The sequence below is a fragment of the Aphelocoma coerulescens genome, chromosome 1, assembly GCF_041296385.1.
Source record: "Aphelocoma coerulescens isolate FSJ_1873_10779 chromosome 1, UR_Acoe_1.0, whole genome shotgun sequence".
In the NCBI taxonomy this organism is placed as follows: Eukaryota; Metazoa; Chordata; class Aves; order Passeriformes; family Corvidae; genus Aphelocoma; species Aphelocoma coerulescens.
Window position 1 is genome coordinate 2,700,297 of NC_091013.1, and position 22,932 is coordinate 2,723,228.

Below are 22,932 nucleotides of genomic sequence, written 5' to 3' on the forward strand. Positions count from 1 at the left end.
CAAAAGTTCCTTTTTTACAGCAGTCTTTCCTAAAAAGCACAGCATATCATTCCATGGAATACATCGGTTCAGTATCGTTAGTGCAAAAGTAAAGAAAAATCCTACTGGAAAAGTGGCTTTGTTTTGGAGTCTTTCCATCCATCCCAAGCTATTCTTGGGAGTGTGAACTTTAGTGGGATACTAAAGTTTTTCTTGCCTTTTTGTTTCCGGGATACCTTGGACGTGGGGATCCTGAGTACCCTTTGGAGGGCCATAAGGTCAGCATTTAAAAGCCTTTTTTTAAAATTTGTCCTCATTTCCTTCCTGCAACCTGCCTTATTAAAACCATTTTAGGAATTTTTATCAGGGAAAAAAATGCTACAGGAAACCAAACTTCTCTGGTAAGGCCCTTATCAACTTCTGATGCTGGCAAAGATACTGTTATTTAATAAAAATTGTATAGCCTTACCATGACCTAAATACTTAAATGGATAATTTTGTCAAAGATTTAGTGCAGTGTCTACTTCTTGAGCAAATGAGAAGTATCTTGGAGAGCATCAGACTGATTAGTGTCAGCTCCATATCAGGATGCTGGAATCGCTGAAGTTCACATAAACTTGTCCCAAAGGTTTTTCAATTTCTCCTCATAAAAGTCGAGTTAGACCAAATGAACCTGAGAGGCCTCTGGTAACGAGACTTTTCCTGGGCTTTTATCTCACTGAGAGATGTCTCTTAGACTTTTATCTTACAGCTGCCATCAGGGAATATTCAAAAGTGAATTCCATGCTTCTCCATAGTGCCTGGACTCAAAAAGGGATTCAAGCCAATGTTATCCCAAATTTACACGCTGAGCTTGAACTGCACATCCAGAACCTCTCCACTCTGGATTGAGTCACCTCACGGCAGGGTAGCTCCAACCTCTTGCTGGATTCCTGAAGCTCAGAAAGTCATTGTTTTCCATATTAATAAGCAGGAAATAATAAACTTCTGGGGATGATTGGCAGTCAGTTCACTTGAAGGAATGTCATGGCTTTTTGGTCACTGAGGTCTTTATAAACGATACATTCTTTTTTGGGAGGTATCCATACATGGACGAAGGCTTGATGAGGAATTCCTGGATGAAATTCTAAAGACTTTGGGTACATATCAGATTATGATGAGGACATTCTGGGCTTATTTTTTTTGACATTAAGGACAACGGCTTTATCTAGGAGAACAAATACTCTGGAGTCCCCAATGAGTTACCAGTAACTGTATTTTTGGGGGTGAATGTTTGATGAAATCTCTATTTGGTGTGATGATAAATGTACCAGGAAAGCTCTTGCTGCTTGATCTGCACCCAGTGTCTGTACTGGCTTTTCTCCCTTGCATCCACGTGCTTGTATCACTTGGATAGGATGCCTGAATTATTCTTATGGATTATAATACCATGTAAAACAGAGGAATTTGCAGCTTATTACCTCCCCCTGCCTATATCTCAGTATACCTTGTGATATACCAAGATTTGCTTTAATATTATGCTTAACAGCAGGGATGAAGGCTGCAAAGAGAATGCAACAAGACCTTGGAATTCTGAGTCTGAAAAAGGTGTTTTGACTCCATCCCCAGCTGATATGAAAATTTCCTGAAGTTCGTTAGTTTATCTCCTTCTTCAATGAGAGTTTTCTAGGTCAGCGGTTCCTTAACCGGGGAATAAGGCCATGGCAAATGCGCTGCAGATGGAACGTAAACCCATCCTGAATTATGGGAAGTTAAAAAATATTATCCTAGGGATGATTCATATCTAGTGAAAACTGTTTGGAGCTGACAGGGATGTGTATTCTGAGACATGGAAGGGCTTGGAGTGAACAGTGTGAGGAAAATGTGGGAGCTTTATTTATTCATGTCTTTCATGTATGGTGAATCTCCCCCTCTGCTCTCGTAAGATCCCACCTGGAATGCTGCTTCCAGCTCCAGGGCCCCCAGCATCAGGGGGTGGAGCTGCTGGAACGAGTCCAGAGGAGGGACATAAAGATGGTCCGAGCCCCTCTGCTCTGGGGACAGGTTGGGAGAGCTGGGGGTGTTCACCTGGGGAAGAGAAGGCTCTGGGGAGACCTCAGAGCCCCTTGCAGGGCCTGAAGGGGCTCCAGGAGAGCTGCAGAGGGACTTGGGATACAGGATGGAGGGCCAGGAGCCAGGGAATGGCTTCCCAGTGCCAGAGGGCAGGGCTGGATGGGATATTGGGCAGGAATTGTTCCCTGGGAGGGTGGGCAGGCCCTGGCACAGGGTGCCCAGAGCAGCTGGGGCTGCCCCTGGATCCCTGGCAGTGCCCAAGGCCAGGCTGGACATTGGGGCTTGGAGCAGCCTGGCACAGTGGGAGGTGTCCCTGCCCATGGCAGGGGTGGAACTGGATGAGCTTTCAGGTCCCTTCCAACCCAAGAATTCCAGGAGTGTCAGTCAGGCTGGGGCTGTGGAGCTGTGCAGAGTCAGCACAAAAGTAACCAAACAGGAGTGAGCGTTTCCCTGAACTGCGGTGACTCACGGCCGGGGCAGGTGCCAGATGTGGCGCAAGACTCGGGCTGGGGACAGGGAGGGCTCTGGGAACACTGCGGCCAAATCAGCATCAGTTTGGCTTTTGGGGCACTTCAGCCTAAAAATTCCCATTTTAATGAAATAATCCCGTTTATTCCCACGGATTTGAATGCATCTGGTTGTCTTGGAGCCTGAATCTGACCGCTGTCAGTTTTCAAAGCGAATGAACTTCATTGGAACTGCTATTTTAAAAGGTGTTGAGCAAGGATTTTAAAACTAGTGCTTCTATCCTGACATGCCTGGAGAAAGCTGGAGGTGGTGTGGTGTTTTCCAAGTTCAAAGGAACTGCAAGAGCAGTTATGAGAGGACCCAGCTCTGTCTGTCCAGTCTAAATCTGAATAATGAAAGGCAAAGGTTGTGGCATTGCACTTGTCAATGGGAGCTGTCAGAAGGGTGTAACTTAAACAGCAGTTCCTGGTGGTTTTGAAAAGGTCCAAAAGCCCTTACAGATGCTCACAAACCAATAAATGGCTAAAAAAAGCCACTAACCCAAAACCTTACAAATTAGCATCATTTCTGTACAGAGTCAGCCAGCAGTTACACCTTGGTGTGTTTGGTTTTGTTTGTTTGGTTATGTTATTGTGGGTTTTGTTTTTATTTTTGGAAGCCTTCAAGATTAAAGGTACTACTGTATCAGGGCAACAAACATCTACATTGTTATACTTGAAATATGAAACTAAATCTTTGAGAGCAACACCAGAACTGTCTGCTGCCAAAATTCAGCTGGAGCAGTAGTTTTATTTCATTTAATCATGGGATAGCAGCCGCACAGAATCTTCCTAAATACATAAAGTATTTCTGTTTGTTGTGGTCTGGGTAAGGTTGATTTTGATTTTTCCAGCTCTAGTCCTGAAGGAAGAAGTTCAGGTTGCTGCACCTGAGCCAGGTCACTGAGAAACAGAGCCCAGTTTGTAAATAAAGAACACAACCAAGAGTGGAAGTTGTAGTTAGTGACCACTCAATTGGAAGAATAATAACCTGTAGTAAAATCAAGGTTGTAATAAAAATCTGTAAATTGAGTGGTTTGGCCACGTTCTGTGGAAACTCGAGGCAGCTTTAGGTGTTCCTGTAATTCTTCTTCCTTTATGGCTCAGAAATTCAGGGAGAAGTAGGAAGGTTGTGCTCCCCTGAGACTTCTGGGCCTGAAGTTCTGAAATGATGAATGCAATTCTGTAGTAGGACATGTTTGGCTTTGCATTTCTCAAGTTCTTTTCCCAACCACAAGGAACAGAAACAGTTTTTGTACATGAAATTATCAGCCTTGTTGAGGACATCTGTAGGAAAAAAATACCTGCAGAAAAATCTCTGCTCTGAAAAACATTTCATATGGTGCTGGATAAACTAATTTACATCATGTATGTTCCACTTTGGAATATGACTTCATTCCCATGTTCCTGATGTTGCAGGGGATGGGCAATTCCAGCTGTAGCATCTTTTCCTTTTGTTCGGTTGAGGGAGGGGAATGCAAATCCAGTGGTTTGACTTTTGTCTGACACCATTAAGTGGGTGGAAAAAAGAGCCACTCCCTCCTAATTGGAAGTTCCTTATAAGGTCAGTGGGCTGAAAATATTTGAAGTTTGTGCTGCTAAAATTAATATTTTTAGTCATTAAGTAAGTAAAGCATCACATGCAAATTATCTAAAAAATCTCAAGTATTTCAGCCTTTATTGCGGGGCTTTTCTTCCCTCCTTTCCCCCCTCACTGTGTCAGTTAAATTCTTCCTAAAACCACAGGCTTTATTCTGGGGTTCACATGAATTAATGAATATTTAAAAAAACAAATCCTGACTTCTCTGGCTGGATGGGTCAGTTATAAATTTGACATTTCAGTTTCTGCAGGCACCTGGGAAGCAGTACACGTTTAGAAGGGATGCACTTCACAAAGAGATTGTAAAAAAATTGTGTATTATAAAAAAATGATGTGTTAATAGATCAGGTATTTCAGAGACTCAAATTGCACTCCCAAGTCTGCCTGAATTAGTACTGGTGTGACACCACTGGTCTATGGGTGATAAAATCACACTTTAGATGTGTTTTAGGTGCATTTGAGGGTATTTTGACACCACTACTGGCCTGACCAGCCCCGTTTTGTCCCAGCTGTTTGTTCCTGCTGCTGCACATCTGCAGCAGCACAGCTCAGAGGACTGGAATGGGATTAATAACAGTGGCCTTGGTTTTCTCCTGCTTCCCATTTACCCCCAGTGCAGTTTGCTGCATGCCCCAGCCCCATTCCAGCAGCAGCAGTGGGAAGGGCAGAGGCTGCTTCGGTTCTTTTGCTGCTGGAAAGAAATTCCTGCTCTGCTGCAACTGCAGTTCTGCCTGTGCCAGGTCTGAAATTGGGTGAGAAACTCTGTGATTTCAGGAAAGCTGCTTCCACAAGCTTTCACACCTCGAGGATGGCTTCTTGCATCACGTGGTGTAAATTTAGCTTAAGAGTGAAACCAGTCATTCACAGCATCTTCTCTTCAGAGGAACAAGTGCTTTTTGGAACTCTGAAAATCACTTGCAGCACACAAAAAATAATGGTTGGGCATGTTTTGGTTGAGCTGTGCTTGGTTCACGAGCACCTCATCAGTCCTGATGTGGAAAGTCACGTTGCAGCTCCTCAGGAGGATGAGGGCTGTGTTGGGGAAGTCTGCTATAAACTCAGTTTTGCTTGTTGATGAATTTTCCCCAGTGATGTATGAAAATACCCAATTCCCAAATTTTTAACGTTCTCTTTCCATGTTTAAGAAGGAAAAACGTGCACCCCATGTGTGAGGGTGAACTGCCATCAGAAGGTGACTCTGCTCATGGTTCTGTAGAATACACAAAGTCACCTGAAAAGAGGTATTTTATTTTTACTGAATTACGAGTTTTAAAATCTTTGCCTGGAGAAGCTGTGGCTGCCCTGTCCCTGGAAGTGTCCCAGGCCAGGCTGGACGGAACTTGGAACAACCTGGGATAGTGGAAGGTGTCACTGTCCATGGATGATCTTTAAGGTCCCTTCCATGCCAAACCATTCCATGATTCCCTGATTGTGCACTTTTAACGTAGTTGCTGTTTCAGTGAAAACATTCAGCTAATAAGTGTTCCACAATCCCATAGAACTTAAACCTTCAGAAGGGAATCTGTGACTTCTTTGGGAACAGGACAGCTGGGATGCTGGTGGCAAATTAATTACCTGTGTTTTAGTACTCAGTGTATTTGCTGTGGGGCACACGGGAATCTGCAGGTGCCCAGAAAGGGGAAGGGACGTATTGGCTTTTCATGCTGGAATCATAATCTGCTCTTAATTTTCTCCTGTGATTTTGCAGGTGAACCTGAGTCGTTGTACAAAGCAGAACTCAGTACCAACTTGTCATTTTTTTTTTCCTTTTCATTCTCATGAATTATTCCATAGATAGATCATCCCATATGTTGGTCACAAGGAGAACAGCAGCACTGAATTCGTGTGTGTTTAGCTCTCAGATCTGTGTTAATTTGGACATTAAACACATGGGATTTCCCTGGTAACAAAGCACACTGCATGTGCTGGGTGCTGGGAAAACAATGATTCTGGAATTCCTCAGCTTTGTCCCTCTGGGAAGCTGTCAATCACTGAGCACCCTGTAAGATTTATTCATCTAATTCCAGTTGGGTTGATTGTACTTCACATTTCACTGTGCAGTATTTGAAACAAAACACCAAATCCTGGTGTGTTTGAGGAATCCTTTGCTCAGTTTGTCTGACATCAAACCTCATCACTGGTTGCCTCTGCATAGTTCAGATGTCTAAATCCATTATATTCCAGTATGCTAATAACCCCAATTTCATGGTGGATACCTCAGGATAATTCTCTTACTAAATAAATTAAAAAAAAATTCGGTTTCTAAGTAAGTATTTATATTTTATGTTGCTAGCAACAGGCCTGCCTGTGTTCACCGAAGGTCAGTGACCTGAATTATGTTCAGCTCTGCCAGCAGTGTGTATAGCCATGAGAAATGCAGGGGTTTCTCTGTATTCCACGAGTATGACTTTAAAAATTACAAAATAATCTTTTCACAGAGGAAAAACTTGAACCTGGCTTTGCAGAAACGTTCCATATTGAATCTTAAAATACAGTGATCCCGAATAAGGAAAACAAATCCCTCTATGAAGTGTTTTAATTAGTAAAATGTAAAAAGTAAACCCCTCCCCAGCAGGCTTCTCTTTTAATTAAATTTTCATGTTAATAATGGTTTTTGCACTTTAACTTTTAGGGGTTTAGAAGTCTGATTGCTCTGAACCCAACTTTGATCTGCAGTGGACCTATTGACGTGAGTTGGGTATTGAGTGTTTTGAAGGAAGGGATGGATGCTCCTAAGGAATACCGGGAATAAAGCTTGAATTCTCAAAGAGGCCAGCAGGGAAACCAGGCTTGGGGTGTGAGGAAAAGTCAGAGACGTGACGAAGTTTTGTTATTCAGTGTCACCATCTTCGTAACATTGTGGATATAACCTGGAATAGAACGTGCTCAGCATCCTCGGTGTATCTGACTAAGCCTTGTGTAACTCCACTCTGGAATTGCTCATGAGCAGGGAGTGGCTCTGGATAGGGGATCCCATTCCCTGTGTTGGAGGAGATCAGAGGAGCCTCGTTTGGCTCGGGAAGAGGAAGAGTAGAAAGCAACAGTGATTGAAAGAGGAAACAAAAGCACGAGGTAAAGTTTAGCACAGTTGATTTCTAAGAACTGCTCTCTTTGTTTAAATAAAAGACTTCAGCTTTTATTCTTCTCTTTGCTCTACTACTTTCAATAATTTGCTTTTTAACACCTTTCCTGTCATCTGCTCCTTCCTCTCCTCCTTTATTTCCAATTCACTTCTGTTCTATACTGCTAAGTAGATCAAACTGGGTTCTTGAAGCCCAGTAAATGTTATTACTGAGGGGATTCTTCTCATAATGATCTTACAGACTGTGTGATGAGTAGGATTTGCTCTTGCCTCCTCTTATCATCAATTTATTATCTAAACCAGGAAGCCTTTGTACAGGCTGGCTGAAGGGCCTTTTGGTTTAAGAACTTGGCAATGCAGACACAGCAAAGACATTCAGTGACTGAGTTTAAGGTGCTGCCCCTGCAGCCATTGGGTGCAATTTGGTTGTATCTATTTAAAAAAAAAACCCAAATTGTTACCCTTTTGTGTTGTGTGTCTGTGACACTGATACTGTCCCAGGGACTCACCAGCTTTGGGCTCTGCTAAGGTTTTAACCCCCTCCTTGGAAAACAGGGCTCCACCTGCTTTTCCACTCTGGAATTCCACATGAGTTCTCCAGTTCTCCAGGTTGGGATGATTGTTGGAGAGTTGGAAGGAGACTGAAATTGGGGTGGATCTGTGTTCCTGGTTAGCTCTGGAATGCAGATATGTGTTGATTCCTGGTAATAACCTGTTAATGACTTTCTCACATCAGCAGCTCTTTGTAGTGTTGGTAGCTCTTAAAGTGTCTTCTAAATTCTGCAATAGCTCAGGGCTCTGTGGGTACCTCTCCAGCTCCTTGGGAGCTGACCAATCCCATTGTGGAATGGGCAGGAAGCAGTGTTTGAACACTCCACGATATTTTGGCTGAAAATTGCTCAAACTCTGGTGATAGTTTGAATTAAGCTGGTTTGGTATTGAAACTGGTCTTGCACTGGTGGCACTGGGAGGGGGATGGAGCTGTGGTTGAGCTGCAGGGGGGTAAAGACAAGACAGTGATGCCTTCAGTCCTTGAGCTGCTGCTGGCAAAAGCTTCCTGTAATCCTGGTGTAAACCCAGAGGTGCTGAAGTTAAAAGGAATAAAAGGATATTGGCCAGAGAGAGCTTTCAGAAATAGGACTGAGGCTCTGTAGCCTTAGGGCACCTGTGTGGGATGGACAGGCCTGGTGCTCCAGGACTTGGGAGCTGCTGGAGAGAGGCCAGAGGAGGCTCCAGGATGAGCAGAGGGATGGAGCAGCTCTGCTGGGAGGAAAGGCTGCCAGAGCTGGGATTGTTCAGCCTGGAGAGGAGAAGCTTTGGGGTGAGCTCAGTGTGGCCTTGCAGGGCCTGAAGGAGCTGCAGGAAAGCTGGAGAGGGACTTGGGACAAGGGATGGAGGGCCAGGAGCCAGGGAATGGCTTCCCAGTGCCAGAGGGCAGGGCTGGATGGGAGATTGGGCAGGAATTGTTCCCTGGGAGGGTGGGCAGGCCCTGGCACAGGGTGCCCAGAGCAGCTGGGGCTGCCCCTGGATCCCTGGCAGTGCCCAAGGCCAGGCTGGACATTGGGGCTTGGAGCAGCCTGGCACAGTGGGAGGTGTCCCTGCCATGGCAGGGGTGAATGGGATGAGCTTTCAGGTCCCTTCCAACCCAAACCACTCTGGGATTCTATTGTTTGTTCGTTTAAGTAGGAGTTTGCTCTTCCTTTCTTTTTTCTTGTTGAGTCTCAGGGCTGCCTGTGCTGGGTCAGTGGGGCTCAGCTCAGGGTGGGAGGTGTTCACTCAGCACCTGGACCAGACCGAGCCTTTCACCCAAACTGAAGTGATTTAGGCACAAGAGTGCCCAGCTTGTAGGACTTGGTGTACCTTCAGCAGTGCTCATGGCAGCTGTGGATGTGGCAGCGACATTCCAGGGCTCTGTGGAGCTGCAGCCATAAAAAGGCTGTGGATTCAGGATATGGGATGGCCACTTTGGGGGGTTTCCCCCTTTTTTTTGGAGGCACAACAGCAAGAATTCACCTGCTCCTAAAACACCGACACTACCACTGCAACACCTGCTCCTTCATGGATCCAAAAAGTTGTTCCTTGTCTTCCTGCCTCCTTCCCTTGGGTGTGTTTGACATTTGAGTGGCACAGGGACAAGCCCAGCGTGGTGGCAGGAGGGCAGGCTGGGCCCAGGGTGGGCTGTGCAGGGTTTGAACTCTCATTGTTGGGGGGAAATGGAGCGAACGGCGCCGGTTGCTGCTCAAATCGCAGGGTCTGAGTGCGTTTTAGACTGCTCACACTTGCTTGAAGTTACATATTTCAGGAGGTGTTTAAATAATAATAACTCTCTAACTCCAGCTGGTCAGTAATTTGCAGAGTTCTCTAAAATTCTCAGTAATTCTAAGTGGGTCTGATATTTCCATAGGTTGTAGAGTACCAATGATTGTTTGTTGGAGAACAAGTGAAAAACAAATGCTTGAGAAATACTTTGACCAGTCTTAGTTGCTGGGTGTTGTGTTTTGGGTTTTAATTCTATTTTTTTTTTTGTTCATAATCCTACTGTTCTTCTTAACTTCTCTTGGAGTTTTCTTCCTAGAAACTCCTGTCTTTATATCTCTCTGTCTTATGGAAAGTATAATTTTATTTTTCTGAGCATATTTTAATTTTTTGCAGCAAGGTGAACCTAATTCAATTTCATTGGGCTATGAGGAGAAATTAACTTCAACATTTAGGAATTTATATACATTTATAGTTCTATAGCTTGTTGATTGGGGAAAATCCCACAAGTTCAGTTGTGTTTCAGAAATACTGTCTGGAATTTCTGTAAAAATCCACACATTTAAGGGCCTGGCTAAGATGGGTAACTGTCAATTTTTTGGGATGACCTTAATTTTCAGAACTATTCAATGCCCAGTTGAAATTTAAGTTAATCCTTGACATTTTGACACTTAGAAAGTTTTTTCTTATCAGTGTATCAGGTATCAGTGAAAGATAAGTCTTTGTAATGCCTGTCTCTGCTTTTCCTGTTGGAAAACTTCAGTTTCTGTTTGGATTTCCTTGGTTTAGCTCGGGGTTGAACTGAGCAGTTGTGGCTGCAGTTTGAGAAGTTTATTCTTATTTTACTTTTCCTTTTTCAGTGTTGTTTGCTGCTGGACTCCCCCTGTCCCCACAACCCCGCAGGATGATATGAGACTTGAAAGAAGACGATGCATACAGGTGATTTTATATTTAGGATTTTTACAATGAAAAATTATGCATGTTCTTGATGTGCTTTTTATTGCTGTTCCATTCTCTGTCCCCCTCAAATGATGTTGTTCCAACTTAGCAGAATATTTAAGAACCTGCAGAATTCTGAAATCCTTCTTTGCCCTTTGAAAACTCTTCTGCAGCTTGGAAAACTCTCTTTCTTCCAGGAAGAAAATGGTTTTCCTGAATGGAAATACTGTTTTCAAAGTTTTCATGGGAATGCTTTTAAAGGTGCCAATTTAATGGACTGATTGATATTTTAGGAAGTTCTTCCATTTTTTGGCTAATCAAAAATCCTGGAAGTGCCAAATGTATTTGCAGATTGAATAGCTGATTTTTAGTTTTGTTGGAAATAGAGTTCATATTTTGACATAGAAAATCATGAGCAGTAGAAATAGAATAAAACTGAGCTTGTCCAAGAGGGTTGGTCTAATTTTTTATACCCAAATGCCCTTATTTTAGCAGTTTTGGGGCCTGTAAAGGTGTAGTAGATGCAAACCAGATCTTCGGTTTGCTTGTTCAGCTTTAAACCCCAGGAATCCTTGGGGCTGGAAAAAAAAAAAGTCTGGGTAGATTTCCGTGTGCATCCAGCTCATCTCCTGATTGACAGTTTTCAGTTGCATCAGCTGTTCATGCATAAACAGCTTTGGAGGGTATATTTACATGGAGCCTTTGGATTAGGACCAAGATGCTGGAAGTGGAGATTTCATTCCGTGAAAACCAAACATCGTTCATTCCACTCCGATGTTTGTGAGTTGTGTGCTGAAAGCTCAAGTCAAAGTGGGTCCAAAGAATTCTAAAATTAGGTTGGGCAAAGAAGAGGAGAAGGGAAAACTACTCCAAAGGGATATTTCATTGGTTTTAAATATCTACATCTAGAGGAACGGCATTAAAAGTCTCAAAATTGATGTCCCATCAGATTCGGGGAGCTCTGTCTAGTAGGCAGTGACAGATTAAAATAGAACTTAAATATTGAGAAAATGTTTTGAAAGCTTTAAAAATACTCATCCCACAACTGAAAGGAGAGATGATGTTATGGAATAGTACCTTATGTATGACAGTGTTTGGGAGAATTCAGTTTCGTATTGCAATACATTAATCTGATTTAAAACTTCCAACTTAAGCACTTTCAGTTTTGGTCAGAATTCCTGATGATGTTGAGCTTTGTAGGATTAGGAGCTTGCAGAATAGAAATGGATACAAGATTTTGAAATTTAAGTGGTAATTTTGTCTTCTGCAGCCCAAATTCTTTATTTACAAGTCCCTTGATAAATACAGATCAGAAAACAGGACAAAGACCTTCATGCCTCTGATATGTTGGAAGTTAGAAAAGTCAGATTTATTTGCCTTTTCTTTTTATTAGGAGAGCCAGGCTTGGTGTGCTGAGGTTCTGAGCATGAACAAGATTTGCAGGCTTTAAAATGAGAACCTGCCCTGTGATTATTTTGTGGTGCAGTAACAGCCAGAGTCATTTGGTGACTCTGCTGACCTCGATCTCAAGTTCAGAGTAGCTGGGGAGAGCTCAGGCCTGAAACTGAAAGGTTTTGTGGTGCTTGAGGATGGTTCCTTGTACATTTTCAAGAAGGTTTCTTGAGGGTGATTGATCAAAGGTGCCTGGTAATGTCTAAACTGTCTTTGGTTAAAGGGGGAAAGCTTCTATTGGGCCAACAAATTCTTTGTTACAATGGGCATCACTTCACTGTCGGGGAAGCTGACCTGCTCTAAACCCCTACAATCAACCACAACAGAACTGGGGAAACAATCCCCTAAAGAAGTGGATTTTTTCATTTCTTCTACCATGGAATACTTTAATTTTAGATCACCACTTAAGCTGAAAACCCAGGAATGTGTTAAGGTCCACTGCTTTAAAAAAAAAGGTGAAAATTTGAAGAAATGGGGATATTAAATGTTATTTTCCAATTTGACTCACCAAGAAAACAAACTTGCAGCACGTTTAACTTCTCTTTATGCCCTGTGTAATATGTAGGACACCCAGCAGAAGGGCACTTTAAGATGCTGTTTGGAGAACCGAAAGATTTTCAATAATTTTATCGATGATCTGGAGCAGGGGATTGAGTGCCCTCTCAGTCAGTTTGTGGGCAACACCAGTTTGGGCAGGAGTGTGGATATGGAGAGTGGGAAGGTGCTGTAGAGGGATCAGGACAGGCTGGATCCATGGGCTGAGGCCAACGGTGTGAGGGCCAAGCAGGCCAAAGGCCAGGTCCTGCCCTTGGGTCACAACAAACCTGTGGAGCTCCAGGCTGGGCAGAGGGGCTGGAAAGCTGGGAAAGGCCCTGGGGGTGCTGTGCCAGTGGCTGGACACGAGCCCAGGGGTGCCCAGGTGGGCAAGAGGCCACTGGCACCTGGGCTGGATGAGGAATTGTGTGTCCAGCAGGAGCAGGGCAGGGATTGTCCCTCTGTGCTGGGCACTGAGAGGCCCCTCGAGGGCTGTGCCCAGTTCTGGCTCCTGCAGGAGAGCCCTGGAGGGGCTGGAGCGTGTCCAGGGCAGGGAAGGGAGCTGGGAAGGGGCTGGAGCCCCAGGAGCGGCTGAGGGAGCTGGGAAAGGGGCTCAGCCTGGAGCAAAGGAGGCTCAGGGGGGACCTTGTGGCTCTGCACAAGTCCCTGACAGGAGGGGGCAGCCGGGGGGGTTCCCTGGCTCTGCTGCCAGGGAACAGGGACAGGAGGAGAGGGAACGGCCTCAGGCTGGGCCAGGGGAGGCTCAGGGTGGACAGCAGCAGGAATTTCCCCATGGAAAGGGAGCTCAGGCCTTGGCAGGGACTTTACAGGGAAGTGCTGGAATCACCCCCCTGGGGAATGTTCAGAAACCTGTGGATGTGGCACTCGAGTTCAAGGTTTAGTGATGGACTGGGCAGAGTTGGGTTAATGCTTGGACTTTTATGGTCTTAGAGATCTTTTCTAGCCTTAATGATTCTCTGATTCCATGTTTATTTGTGGATTTTTTAGGATCTGTTCTCCTTTTCCCTGAGCCACTCTGCAGTAAGCAAAGCTGGGGTTCAGCTCCTTACAGGAAAAGCCAAGTTTGTATTTCAGTCCTGTTGTGGTAACACAGGCAATGCCTTAGAATGTGGTTTGTGATAAAAAAGTGTTTTCAATTCAAGTGAATTCAAGTGAATTTTTCACTTCTTTGTCCTTTACAAGTCTCTCAGGACCTTTTGGGAAAGGAAGGAACCAAACAGTTCTGGGTGTAGTTAGGCTGGTGGTCAATCATCCTACCCATATTCACTTTTCATGGTGTAGTAGCATCAAATTTGGGGTTGTGCTGGGTTCTTACAAGCAAGGATTCATCTTGGGTTTAAAAGTTGGTGTTTCCAGAGTTACTGCTACACCTTGTCCTGCTCCTGCGTAACTCAGTGGTTGGCTTTTGTTTTTTTTCCTCTTTTTTACGGAGATTCCTTATAAAAATCTTTTGGGTTTATAACAGCTTTCTGCTTTTGACTTTTCTAGTTAGCTGGAGCCTGAGGAATATGGATCTAAAAATACTGAGTTGTCTGATTTTGAAGCTTTTGAAGAGCTCAAAGCCTCTTTTTGTAACCTTTGTAAGAAAACAGAGTAACATAATGGTTACAGCAAATTATTCTCATCAACATGGAATTATCTTGGATGCACCAGAGATGTAGAGAACCAAGGAAATGTGATAATGGTGTAGTCAAGTTTGATAAGACATTGGAGGTGCTCAAATTGCTCTTAACTTTAAAAAAAAAAAGGTCATTTTTGGAAAAGAAAAAAAGCCAATCCAATACTTCTCGATAAGGATAGTGCAAGAGCAATGAAATAGCCAATTCTCCCACAGATACCTGTCTTCCCCCAGCTGTATTCCTTATTAAAATAGAACAAATCCAGAGGAAAGACTTCTGGGAAGTTCCTGGATTGAGTTGAGTTTAGAGCCTGCAAGTGTCCAGGTGTTACTTTTATGGAAGAATACAATGAAAATGTAGAATTGGGCCATGCCTCTCACATCTCCTATTTCTGATGTTTTAGTTGCTGGTTTCATTGAGCCTGTAGCTATTTTAAAGGATGTTTTTATATGTCAGTAGTAAAAAAAACACAAACCAAAGCAGAAAAACCCCTCTGTTGTTCTGCAGCCAGAACAAAGTGTGTCCGTGGTGCTGCTCTGTGTTTGGAGTTCATCTGTGTTACCTGAACTGCTTCACTCACAGCCACTGGAAGTTTCACCAGGGAAATCCAGAACCTTCCTGGGCCAGCACCATGTCCCTGGATCTTCCTGTGGCAGTGAAGATGCTGTCCCTGGTCCCACGGTGGTGATCCCACACCTGGAGGTGAAAGTTGGTGGCAGAAAACCAGACCCGGCTTGGGCAGAGCAAACCTCTGCTCCGTGTGCTGGGTCCTACTGGGGCATAGTGTGGCTCCCACTGGTTTTGTTTCTGGTGGGGGACTGGTTCCAGTTGGATTCTGTCTGGCTGGATCCTCCCAGGGAATTTCTGGTGGATATTCAGGTCCTGGCTGAGCAGATGATCACAAGTTTGCCATAAACAGAAGATACCGGGAAAATCATGTCCGAGACAGAGCTGCTCATTAGGAGGGGAAGTTTGAAATACAAGCAGCTAATGAGGGCTTGGATGTTCCCAGGGTTAACCCCTGATTTTCCATGGATAAATCCCTTTGCAGCAGGGGGTGGTGCTGGTTTGCCTGGGAGTTTTTGTGAGAAAGCAGTCGGGAAGGGCAGCGCTCCTCAGACTGAAAGTGGAAGTTCTGCTTTTCAGAGATGGAGTCATTGACCTCAATGAATGATAACCTTGAAGTCAACAAACTAAATTAATGCTCTACTTTCTGGATTTGAGAGCAGGAATGTGAAAACCTGGACAGCTAAAGTTAGATTCATGCATCCATATTTAAAAAGAAGTTGCCTATTTAAAAGAAAAGGGTTTTTTTTTTTTTACCCCTCCTCCAGAATGGCTCAGTACCTGTGATATTGAAAATTGAAGTTTTCAGCCTCAGCCCGCATCTAAGAGGAAACAAAAATCCTGTTCCAGGGTTTTGGCATGGAATTACAGCCTGGTGGAGGATGCTGCTTTCCTTATCCAGGAACAGACCAGAGCATCTAAACCAGAAAATCTTAAGATGTTGCTGTTCTTATATATAGTTTTAATACTCTGGAAAAGTAATTTCTATTCATTTTGCCTCCCAGTACATGTGACCCTCTTTAAAAACCTTTTGAGGTAACTTTCAATGAAGTTTTAAGTTGTGAGGAGATTTCTTTATTGCAAGGCTGAAATTTATTTCTGTTGCCAATTTCTAAGAGCAAAAACTAACTTAGATTTGACAAAAATTAGGTTTTGAATAAAAATTAAAATTCAGATTAAAAATTGCAATAATAACTCTGAAAATTATTTCCTGTTTCCTGAATGATTGGTCAGTGCACCGAGAATGCCTGAGGTGTATAATGAACATAAACACTGCAAGTACAGAGTCCTTCTTGCAGCCTTTAAAGCCACTGTTCAGTGTGGGAACAAAAAGGAAAGGTTCTCTTGGGCAAGGCAGCAGTGGGGTGGTGAGACTGAGTTTGGAGCTGCCCATGGAGTCTGGGAACTGTGCCCTGTCCCAGGGATTGACTGGCTCAGGTGGCTGCTGCTGGGAGTGGCCCTGTCTTGTGCATCCTCTTTTGTGTCCTGTTTCTGCTGCTTTTGGAAGCAGATGTTCCTGGATTGATCCTGCTGGCCTGGGCTGGGTGGGTTTGGAGTGAAGTTTGGAGTGAGGATGGGTGTTGGAGGGAATCTCAGCCCTGTGCTCCGGGGAAAAGCCATAGGTTCAGATCCAGAGGGCGTTTCTTCCCATGGACTTGGCACGGGCAGCACCAATTCAGAAGCATTTGCAGCTTTCCAGGAATCCCACCTGAAATCTGGTGCTCCTGAAGGACCTCCCAGGGTGCAAATCTGCACCCAGCAGTACTTTGTGAGTATTTCATGGAATTCCTGGGGTTGGAAAAGCCCTCCCAGCCCATGGAGGCCCCAGCTGTGCCCGATGCCCACCTTGTCCCCAGCCCAGAGCACTGAGTGCCACCTCCAGCCCTTCCTGGGACACTTCCAGGGATGGGCACTCCAAACCTCCCTGGGCAGCTCTTTACAAGGCCTGACCTCCCTTTCTGGGGACACAACACCCTAAATTCATCATCACTAGATGAGCTTGACAGTGGCTTAACTTAAACTGGTAGCACTTCAGTTCTGAGCATGTTCTGTGTTGCATCCATAAGCAGGGCAGCAAATGTCTGTAGGAGGCATCCTGCATCATGGAGCCAGGCAGAAAGGACCTCTCCCCCCGTCCTTGGAAGATCCATTCCTTTGGGGTTAGGTTTTACAATACACAGACACCATAGGATGGCTCTCTTAACAGCCAGGCCTGAATAGTTCTTGGTAAGAATCCCATTTATGATACTTTATCAGGCAGGTGGAGGCAAGGACTGGGCAAATATTGTTCCTAAATCTTGATGAAACTGGACATTCTGACTTCTTAAGATTTGTATTTCTCTTTTTCTAGTCAGGCTGCTGCTTCCTGTTCTATTCAATTCATCCCTTGATGTGTGGCTTTTAATGTTTCTATCAAGTGCTCTTGCAGGCAGTGGTGCTCAGATGTTGTGTTTGCTTGATGCCTGACTGGGATCAAACTGGTGGATTCCCAACTTTCCAGAGCAACACAGGATATGCTCAGCTTGATGACAGAGTTTTTTCCAGGTTATACATTGAGGAGTAAGTTCCTCTCACCAGTTTTACCAGAGTTTCCATGCCTCAATATGCAGTCAGCTATCCATGGATAGCTTGGATATTTCCATAAGGCAGCTTCAGGACACATTTGTCAGCCCTCTGATGTCACTGGGAGCAGCTCAGACGTCATCTGAGTGGGTCTGGTTAAACCCTGCTGGATTTAGGAACACAATTAAGCTTGGAAAATGTAAAACTGAGAATGTTTCACTCTTCAGATTTCCATTGTGATGCCACAGTCTCAGAAACACACTTGTTGGTAAGATGTTAAAGACAGGGATTAGATTAGAGAGCAAGAATCATAATTTGTTTTTAGGAGTGGCACATCAGATTTAAGGTTCTGACCTTCCAGTTGTCCTGGGAAGAGCAGGAAATACCCAGCCCAGCATGGATCCATCAACCCAAGGGAAAAGCCTGGTTCCTGAGGCTCAGCACTCCCTGACACTCCCACCTAACCCCTGCTGACATTTGGCTGACTTAAATCCCAAAATATCTCTGGGGATCTAGATTTGAGTGTATTGCACACAGAGCCAGCTGTTGAACATCTTTGCTGGAAAGGTGGAACAGGTGGCAACAGTTCTGTTCCAGACAGGGAAGAGAGATTTGTTCTTGATTTCCTCCTTCCCTGTGGGAATCTGTTGGTGCTGGCATTTTCCTAACAAAGTGGTTATTACAGATCCCTTAAAAACCTGGGGATACAAGCAGAGCATTGAGTTTTTCACTGGTTAATTCTGGATCTTCTAACTGGTTTCTTTTTGTGCATATTCTTAACTTCTCTTTCATCTCATTGAATCCACTTTGTGAAAGAGAATCCAACCTCAAGTTTGCTAAACCATCCAACACTTTGCCTTTTCTTTACTAAAATCACAGAAAATTTCAATATTTGTGCATCTTGCCTATTTGAGCTCAGTATTTTGGGGTGAACTTGGTACTTGTTTGTGCTCCCTCAGATGTGATGGGGAGGGGTCAGCAGATGTGCTGTGCCAGGAAATAAACAGAAGGATGATGTTTGTAAAGGTGGGGGAGGTTGGTTTCATTTTTACCTGGCTTTGTGAGGCCTTTAAATAGAGAAAAATATTATAATACTGTGATTAAAATCCACAGTTCCTCAGGACTGTCTCACCACTCTGGAAAAATAAACTCTTTCTGGCAATACATGAAGATCCAGACATGGTTTTTTAGCTTGGCTGTGATAGGACTGACATCTTCATGCTCCTCCAAGGTCCTGAAGATGCCTGAATGGAATGAACTGGTTCTCCAAGTTTTTATACATAGGTAAAAGTATCTCTGATTTCACCTGCCATTTAAATGTGAGTTCTGACTTGCTGTTCTTGCCTCTCAGTAGATCAGATCCTTCTCCACGAATTGGGTTGAATATAAAACTGTTTTTATCTTCATGTAGGTATGGAATAATGGCTTACATATATTAGCTTATAAAATATAAAATAAATTAACCCCCCCCACCAAATATATTTACCTTATATATTTAGATTTAGATTTAGATTATATTATTTATATAAATATTTATATTATGTTTAACTTATAAGTTTTGTACCATCCAGAGGCATTGTGCTAGTTTGGAATAAAAGTGGGAATTAGCCCTTTGAAATATTTCACTTACTAAAGTTTAGCAAAATATCTGAAAAGGAGCAGATGTCCATCATAATTCCATTTACAGCTTCACTTTAGGTGTGTTCCAGATGTTCATGGGAGGCTCTGTGTCAGGTCCTTAAAGACTGTAAAAAAAAGCAGTAATCTGGTAATTGATTTATTCTTGCTTCTTAAGTTAGACCTTTCTAAAAGTTCCAGATTTAAAATCAAGTAATCATTTCACAGTGCTGAGTAATTCCTGGACACTTCCCTGAGTCCAGTGATATATCCACGGTGTGGAGTTGAAGTGTATTTCTGGTGCTTAAGCTCAGAAGGGGATATGAATAAAGCAGTGTTTCTTTTTAGGTTTAAATGTTCACATCTCTGAGTTTTCTCCAAAATTCAATTTTACAAAATTGGCTTGTTGAGGTCATGGAATCCCAGAATGGTTTGGGTTGGAAGGAGCTTAAAGCCCATCCAGTGCCACCCCTGCCATGGCAGGGACACCTCCCACTGTCCCAGGCTGCTCCAAGCCCCAATGTCCAGCCTGGCCTTGGGCACTGCCAGGGATCCAGGGGCAGCCCCAGCTGCTCTGTAGAAGCTGAGATGTTGAAGAAAAACTCTGATCCCAGCATTACCATGATGATGATAAATAAATGAAAAAAACCACCAAGTTAGTCTTGTGTGCTTTAATTTAGACCAGTTTGTGAAGATCTTGTGTTTTGTCATTGGCGATCCTCAAAATCAACTGATAATTCCTCACCTTTCATGCCCCTTGATAAGAGCATGAACCTCTTTTAAACCTTGCAAAGAAACGGGGTCACAGCCCAAAATCTTGGGGGGAGCAGCGCAGTTATTGGCCGATGGTTTTGAGGTGTTTTCCTTTCTTTATATCCCAGGATTTTCCAAAATCCAGTTCACAACTGAGGCTCTCCTGGTTTGCCATTTTCACTAATTGGAAGGAAGCTGTGTCAAGTAAGAGCCTTGATTTGTAAACTGTGCCAGCAGAGAGCTGCAGGAGCAGATGTGGTCAGAGGAGATTTCAGAACATAAATTCCCAGACAAAAAGAGCTGTTTCCCTGTTAGTACACGGAGCGTTCCCAGCCTCCGGAGCCGATCACATGGAGCAGCACACATCTGTGCTAGTTCACTGTCCTGGCTGCCTGCTGGGAAGGATTCCTGAACATGCTGACTGCCACACATTCCCAGGAGTTGCTGGGAAGAGCGCTGCACACAGGGATGCTGTGGATCCCTCGCGCTGTCTGGACGCCGCGGATCACGGCCCTGTTTGGGATCTTCCTCAGCCCAGCTGGATCCAGGGGTACACAGCTGCTGCTTCCATGCTTCCTCAGCTATTCATTCCACTGTTGTCCTTAAATCTTTTTCCCCCTTTCTCTTTGGACTTAAGATGTCTCAGGAGAAAATTGCTTTTTTTCCCATTGTCAAAGCAAAAAACCCCAGGGTTGTTCTATCTTTTGTTATATATACATAATATATAAATATATATATAGAAATATAACTTCTTTTTTCCTGACCTGCAGCTGCAGGAATATTCCTTTGCTTCCTTCTCAGTTACAAAGCCTGGGAGAATTTTGTGTTGCTTTCCTATAGATTTCCTTCGAAAGTTCAGCTTTTCTTCCATCTTCTGAGAAATTTTATCTGTAAAGTTGTTCTTGTCCTCTGGCTTGGGCTGACTTCATGGACTTCAGGAGTCTTCATGACTTCTCTTGTGAAGAAAAGAGATTTTCCTCAGAAAAAAAAGAGGCTGTTTCACACCCAAATCAATGGGTCAGCTTTCAAGTTAGGATTCTGCACCTTCAGCTTAAATTCTGTGTTCAGCTTTGTTTCCCTACAAAGATTCTGGTAGCAAAAGGCCCCAGGCAATGACTGTTTGGATCCTGAGAAAGGCAAAAAGTAGTTGTTGTGTTTTTTGTTTGGTTGGTGTTTTCTTTTATGTCTGGAGGCATGTGGAGCTCCAGGGGAAGGCAAGAAGCGCAACTTCATTTTTTCTTGGGAGAAATCCAGGCTCTATAGGCTGCCATCCAAATGCAAAAATTCTGACACTTCCCTGCTCAGAAAAAGTGCCACCAAAACGGAGCCAGCTGAATACTCCACTTCTTCAATAGAAGGCAGTTTCCTTAAATAGAACTTGGGAGCTAACTTCGTCTGGAGCAGGGATTTGGGTTCAAAACACTTCCAGATCCGTAGTGACGTCTTTGCACTTGAAGTCTTTCACTCTGGCTACAGGTATTTGAGTAAACACTCAGTAGGTATTCAGACACCTGAGGAATCATTTGTGTCCTGTAATTCCATGAATTACAGCCTGTATAAGCTGAATGAAAAATCTGCTTCACTGTTTTTTTCTGGGAAGGGGTTGGTAAAGAGGAGAGGGGAATTCTTGCTTTCACAGAATCCCAGAATGATTTGGGTTGAAAGGAACCTTAAAGCTCATCCTATTCCCACCCCCTGCCATGGGCTGGGACACCTTCCACTATCCCAGCTTGTTCCAAGCCCCATCCAGCCTGGCCTTGGGCACTTGCAGGGATGGGACATCCACAGCCTTCCTGAGCAACCTGTGCCAGGGCCTTCCCACCCTCACAGGGAACAGCTCCTTCCCTACAAATACACTTTGCACAGATACACTTGCTCAGTATTTACAGATTGGTTACAGTATTCTGTTGTTTGGCTTTGTGTCACGCTGTCTCCCATGGATCCCAGTTTATTAGCAGTATCTTTTTGCTATCAAAAATCCACGTTATCCTCGATAACAGATTAGCAGTAGCTCTGTCTTCTCAAGAAGCTGCAGTAACCCATTAGGAAGATGGTTAATCTCCTCCTGGATAAGCCTTTTGATCAATTTAGAGAAAAGTGAGTTGGTGTCTTCTGAGCAAGTCTGGGTAGCAGCTACTTAAACAAAGCGATTTGGGCTCCTTTCAACATCAGCTCCTAATGAATCGTCGGAATTTCATCAAAGACCAGGTAATTAGACAGGTACTGCACCTTTGCATTAATGGCACCTCTGACAGAGGCCTGGCTTCCCCATTCAGAGATAGGAACTGATCTGTTTTGGAGAACAAGAAATGCCTCAGGAAGTTTTCAGAAGCATCTGGACAAGATGCTCCGTGGAGAAGCATTGCTGTGCTCAGGTTTGGAGAGTCAGGGAGTCTCTTTCCTCCCAGTCATTCTGGGGTCCTCAGCACAGTTAAAGGGAAGGGACAGGCACAGGAAATTCCAAGTGTGACTCTGTGCCTAACATGGTCCTCAGGAATGAGATCCTATGAGTAGGAACACAAAATTACCGTGGTGTCTGAGCTTTCCATGGAACAGGAGGCTCTGCTCCCAGGGAACAAGAGAAGGAGGCCTCAAGCTGTGCCAGGGGAGGGTCAGGTTGGAAACCAGGAGGAATTTCTCCACTGAAGGGGTTGTTAGACATTGGTATTCAGGATCATCCAGTCCCACCTCACCCCAGCAACACCAGCATCACCCCAAACCCTGTCCCCCAAGGGCCACATCCAGACTCCTCCTGAGCACTCCCAAAGACAGTGACTCCACCACTCCCTGAGCAGCTCATTCAAATGCCTGACCAGTCTTGCATGGAAAGTTTTTCCTAATATCCTATCAGAACCTCCCCTGGCAAAATCATTTAATCCTTGATGATGTTTTGAAACACTGGGGTGTTGGCTAAAGGTGGCCAGTGCCGTGACCCTCTGAAGAGTCTGCCATGTTTTCCTCTCACAAATGATGGCAAAGGCAATTTTTCCACTCTGTCCACTCCCTTTTGTTTGCAGAGATGTTGGGAAGTCTCCCCTTACCCTTTTGTGAGGCAGAAAAAGCAAGGAAGTCCTCTCTGGCACCTTCAGTTCGGACACGGTCGGGCTCTCTGGAACTGCTAAGAAATCGTAGCAATTCCACAGATTTCTGAAGAAGTCTTGAGGAGCTGTGTGAGATTGAGTGACATTTGGAAGCAGCTCTGTGCTCACTTGGCCAGCAGTGCCAGAGAACAACACCATGGTGCTTTCAACCCAGATGCTTTGGCAGAGCACAGCCTCGAGTGTCGCCACTGCTTGGCAGAACAACTGGTGCTGCAAAGCAGGAGCAGGTGGTTTGGGCTTTTTCTGCTCCTTCTGCACCAAGGCCCTGCTTTTTGCAGGGGTTTTGGAGCAC

At 44.3% G+C, this 22,932-nt stretch overlaps 1 protein-coding gene across 3 annotated transcripts in view; it reads left to right on the top strand.

Annotated features, from left to right (window-relative positions):
• Positions 1-22,932, top strand: part of DYRK1A (dual specificity tyrosine phosphorylation regulated kinase 1A) — a 71,257-nt gene that overhangs the window by 14,820 nt on the left and 33,505 nt on the right. For 2 of the 3 annotated variants that reach the window (XM_069011601.1, XM_069011431.1), the window contains exon 2: positions 10,336-10,414. In XM_069011601.1, coding sequence (XP_068867702.1) covers positions 10,405-10,414 — 10 coding nt within the window. In that variant the 5' untranslated portion in view covers positions 10,336-10,404. Of the gene's footprint in view, positions 1-6,782; positions 7,210-10,335; positions 10,415-22,932 lie in introns of those variants that run through there. The other variant, XM_069011514.1, reaches the window with a different exon arrangement.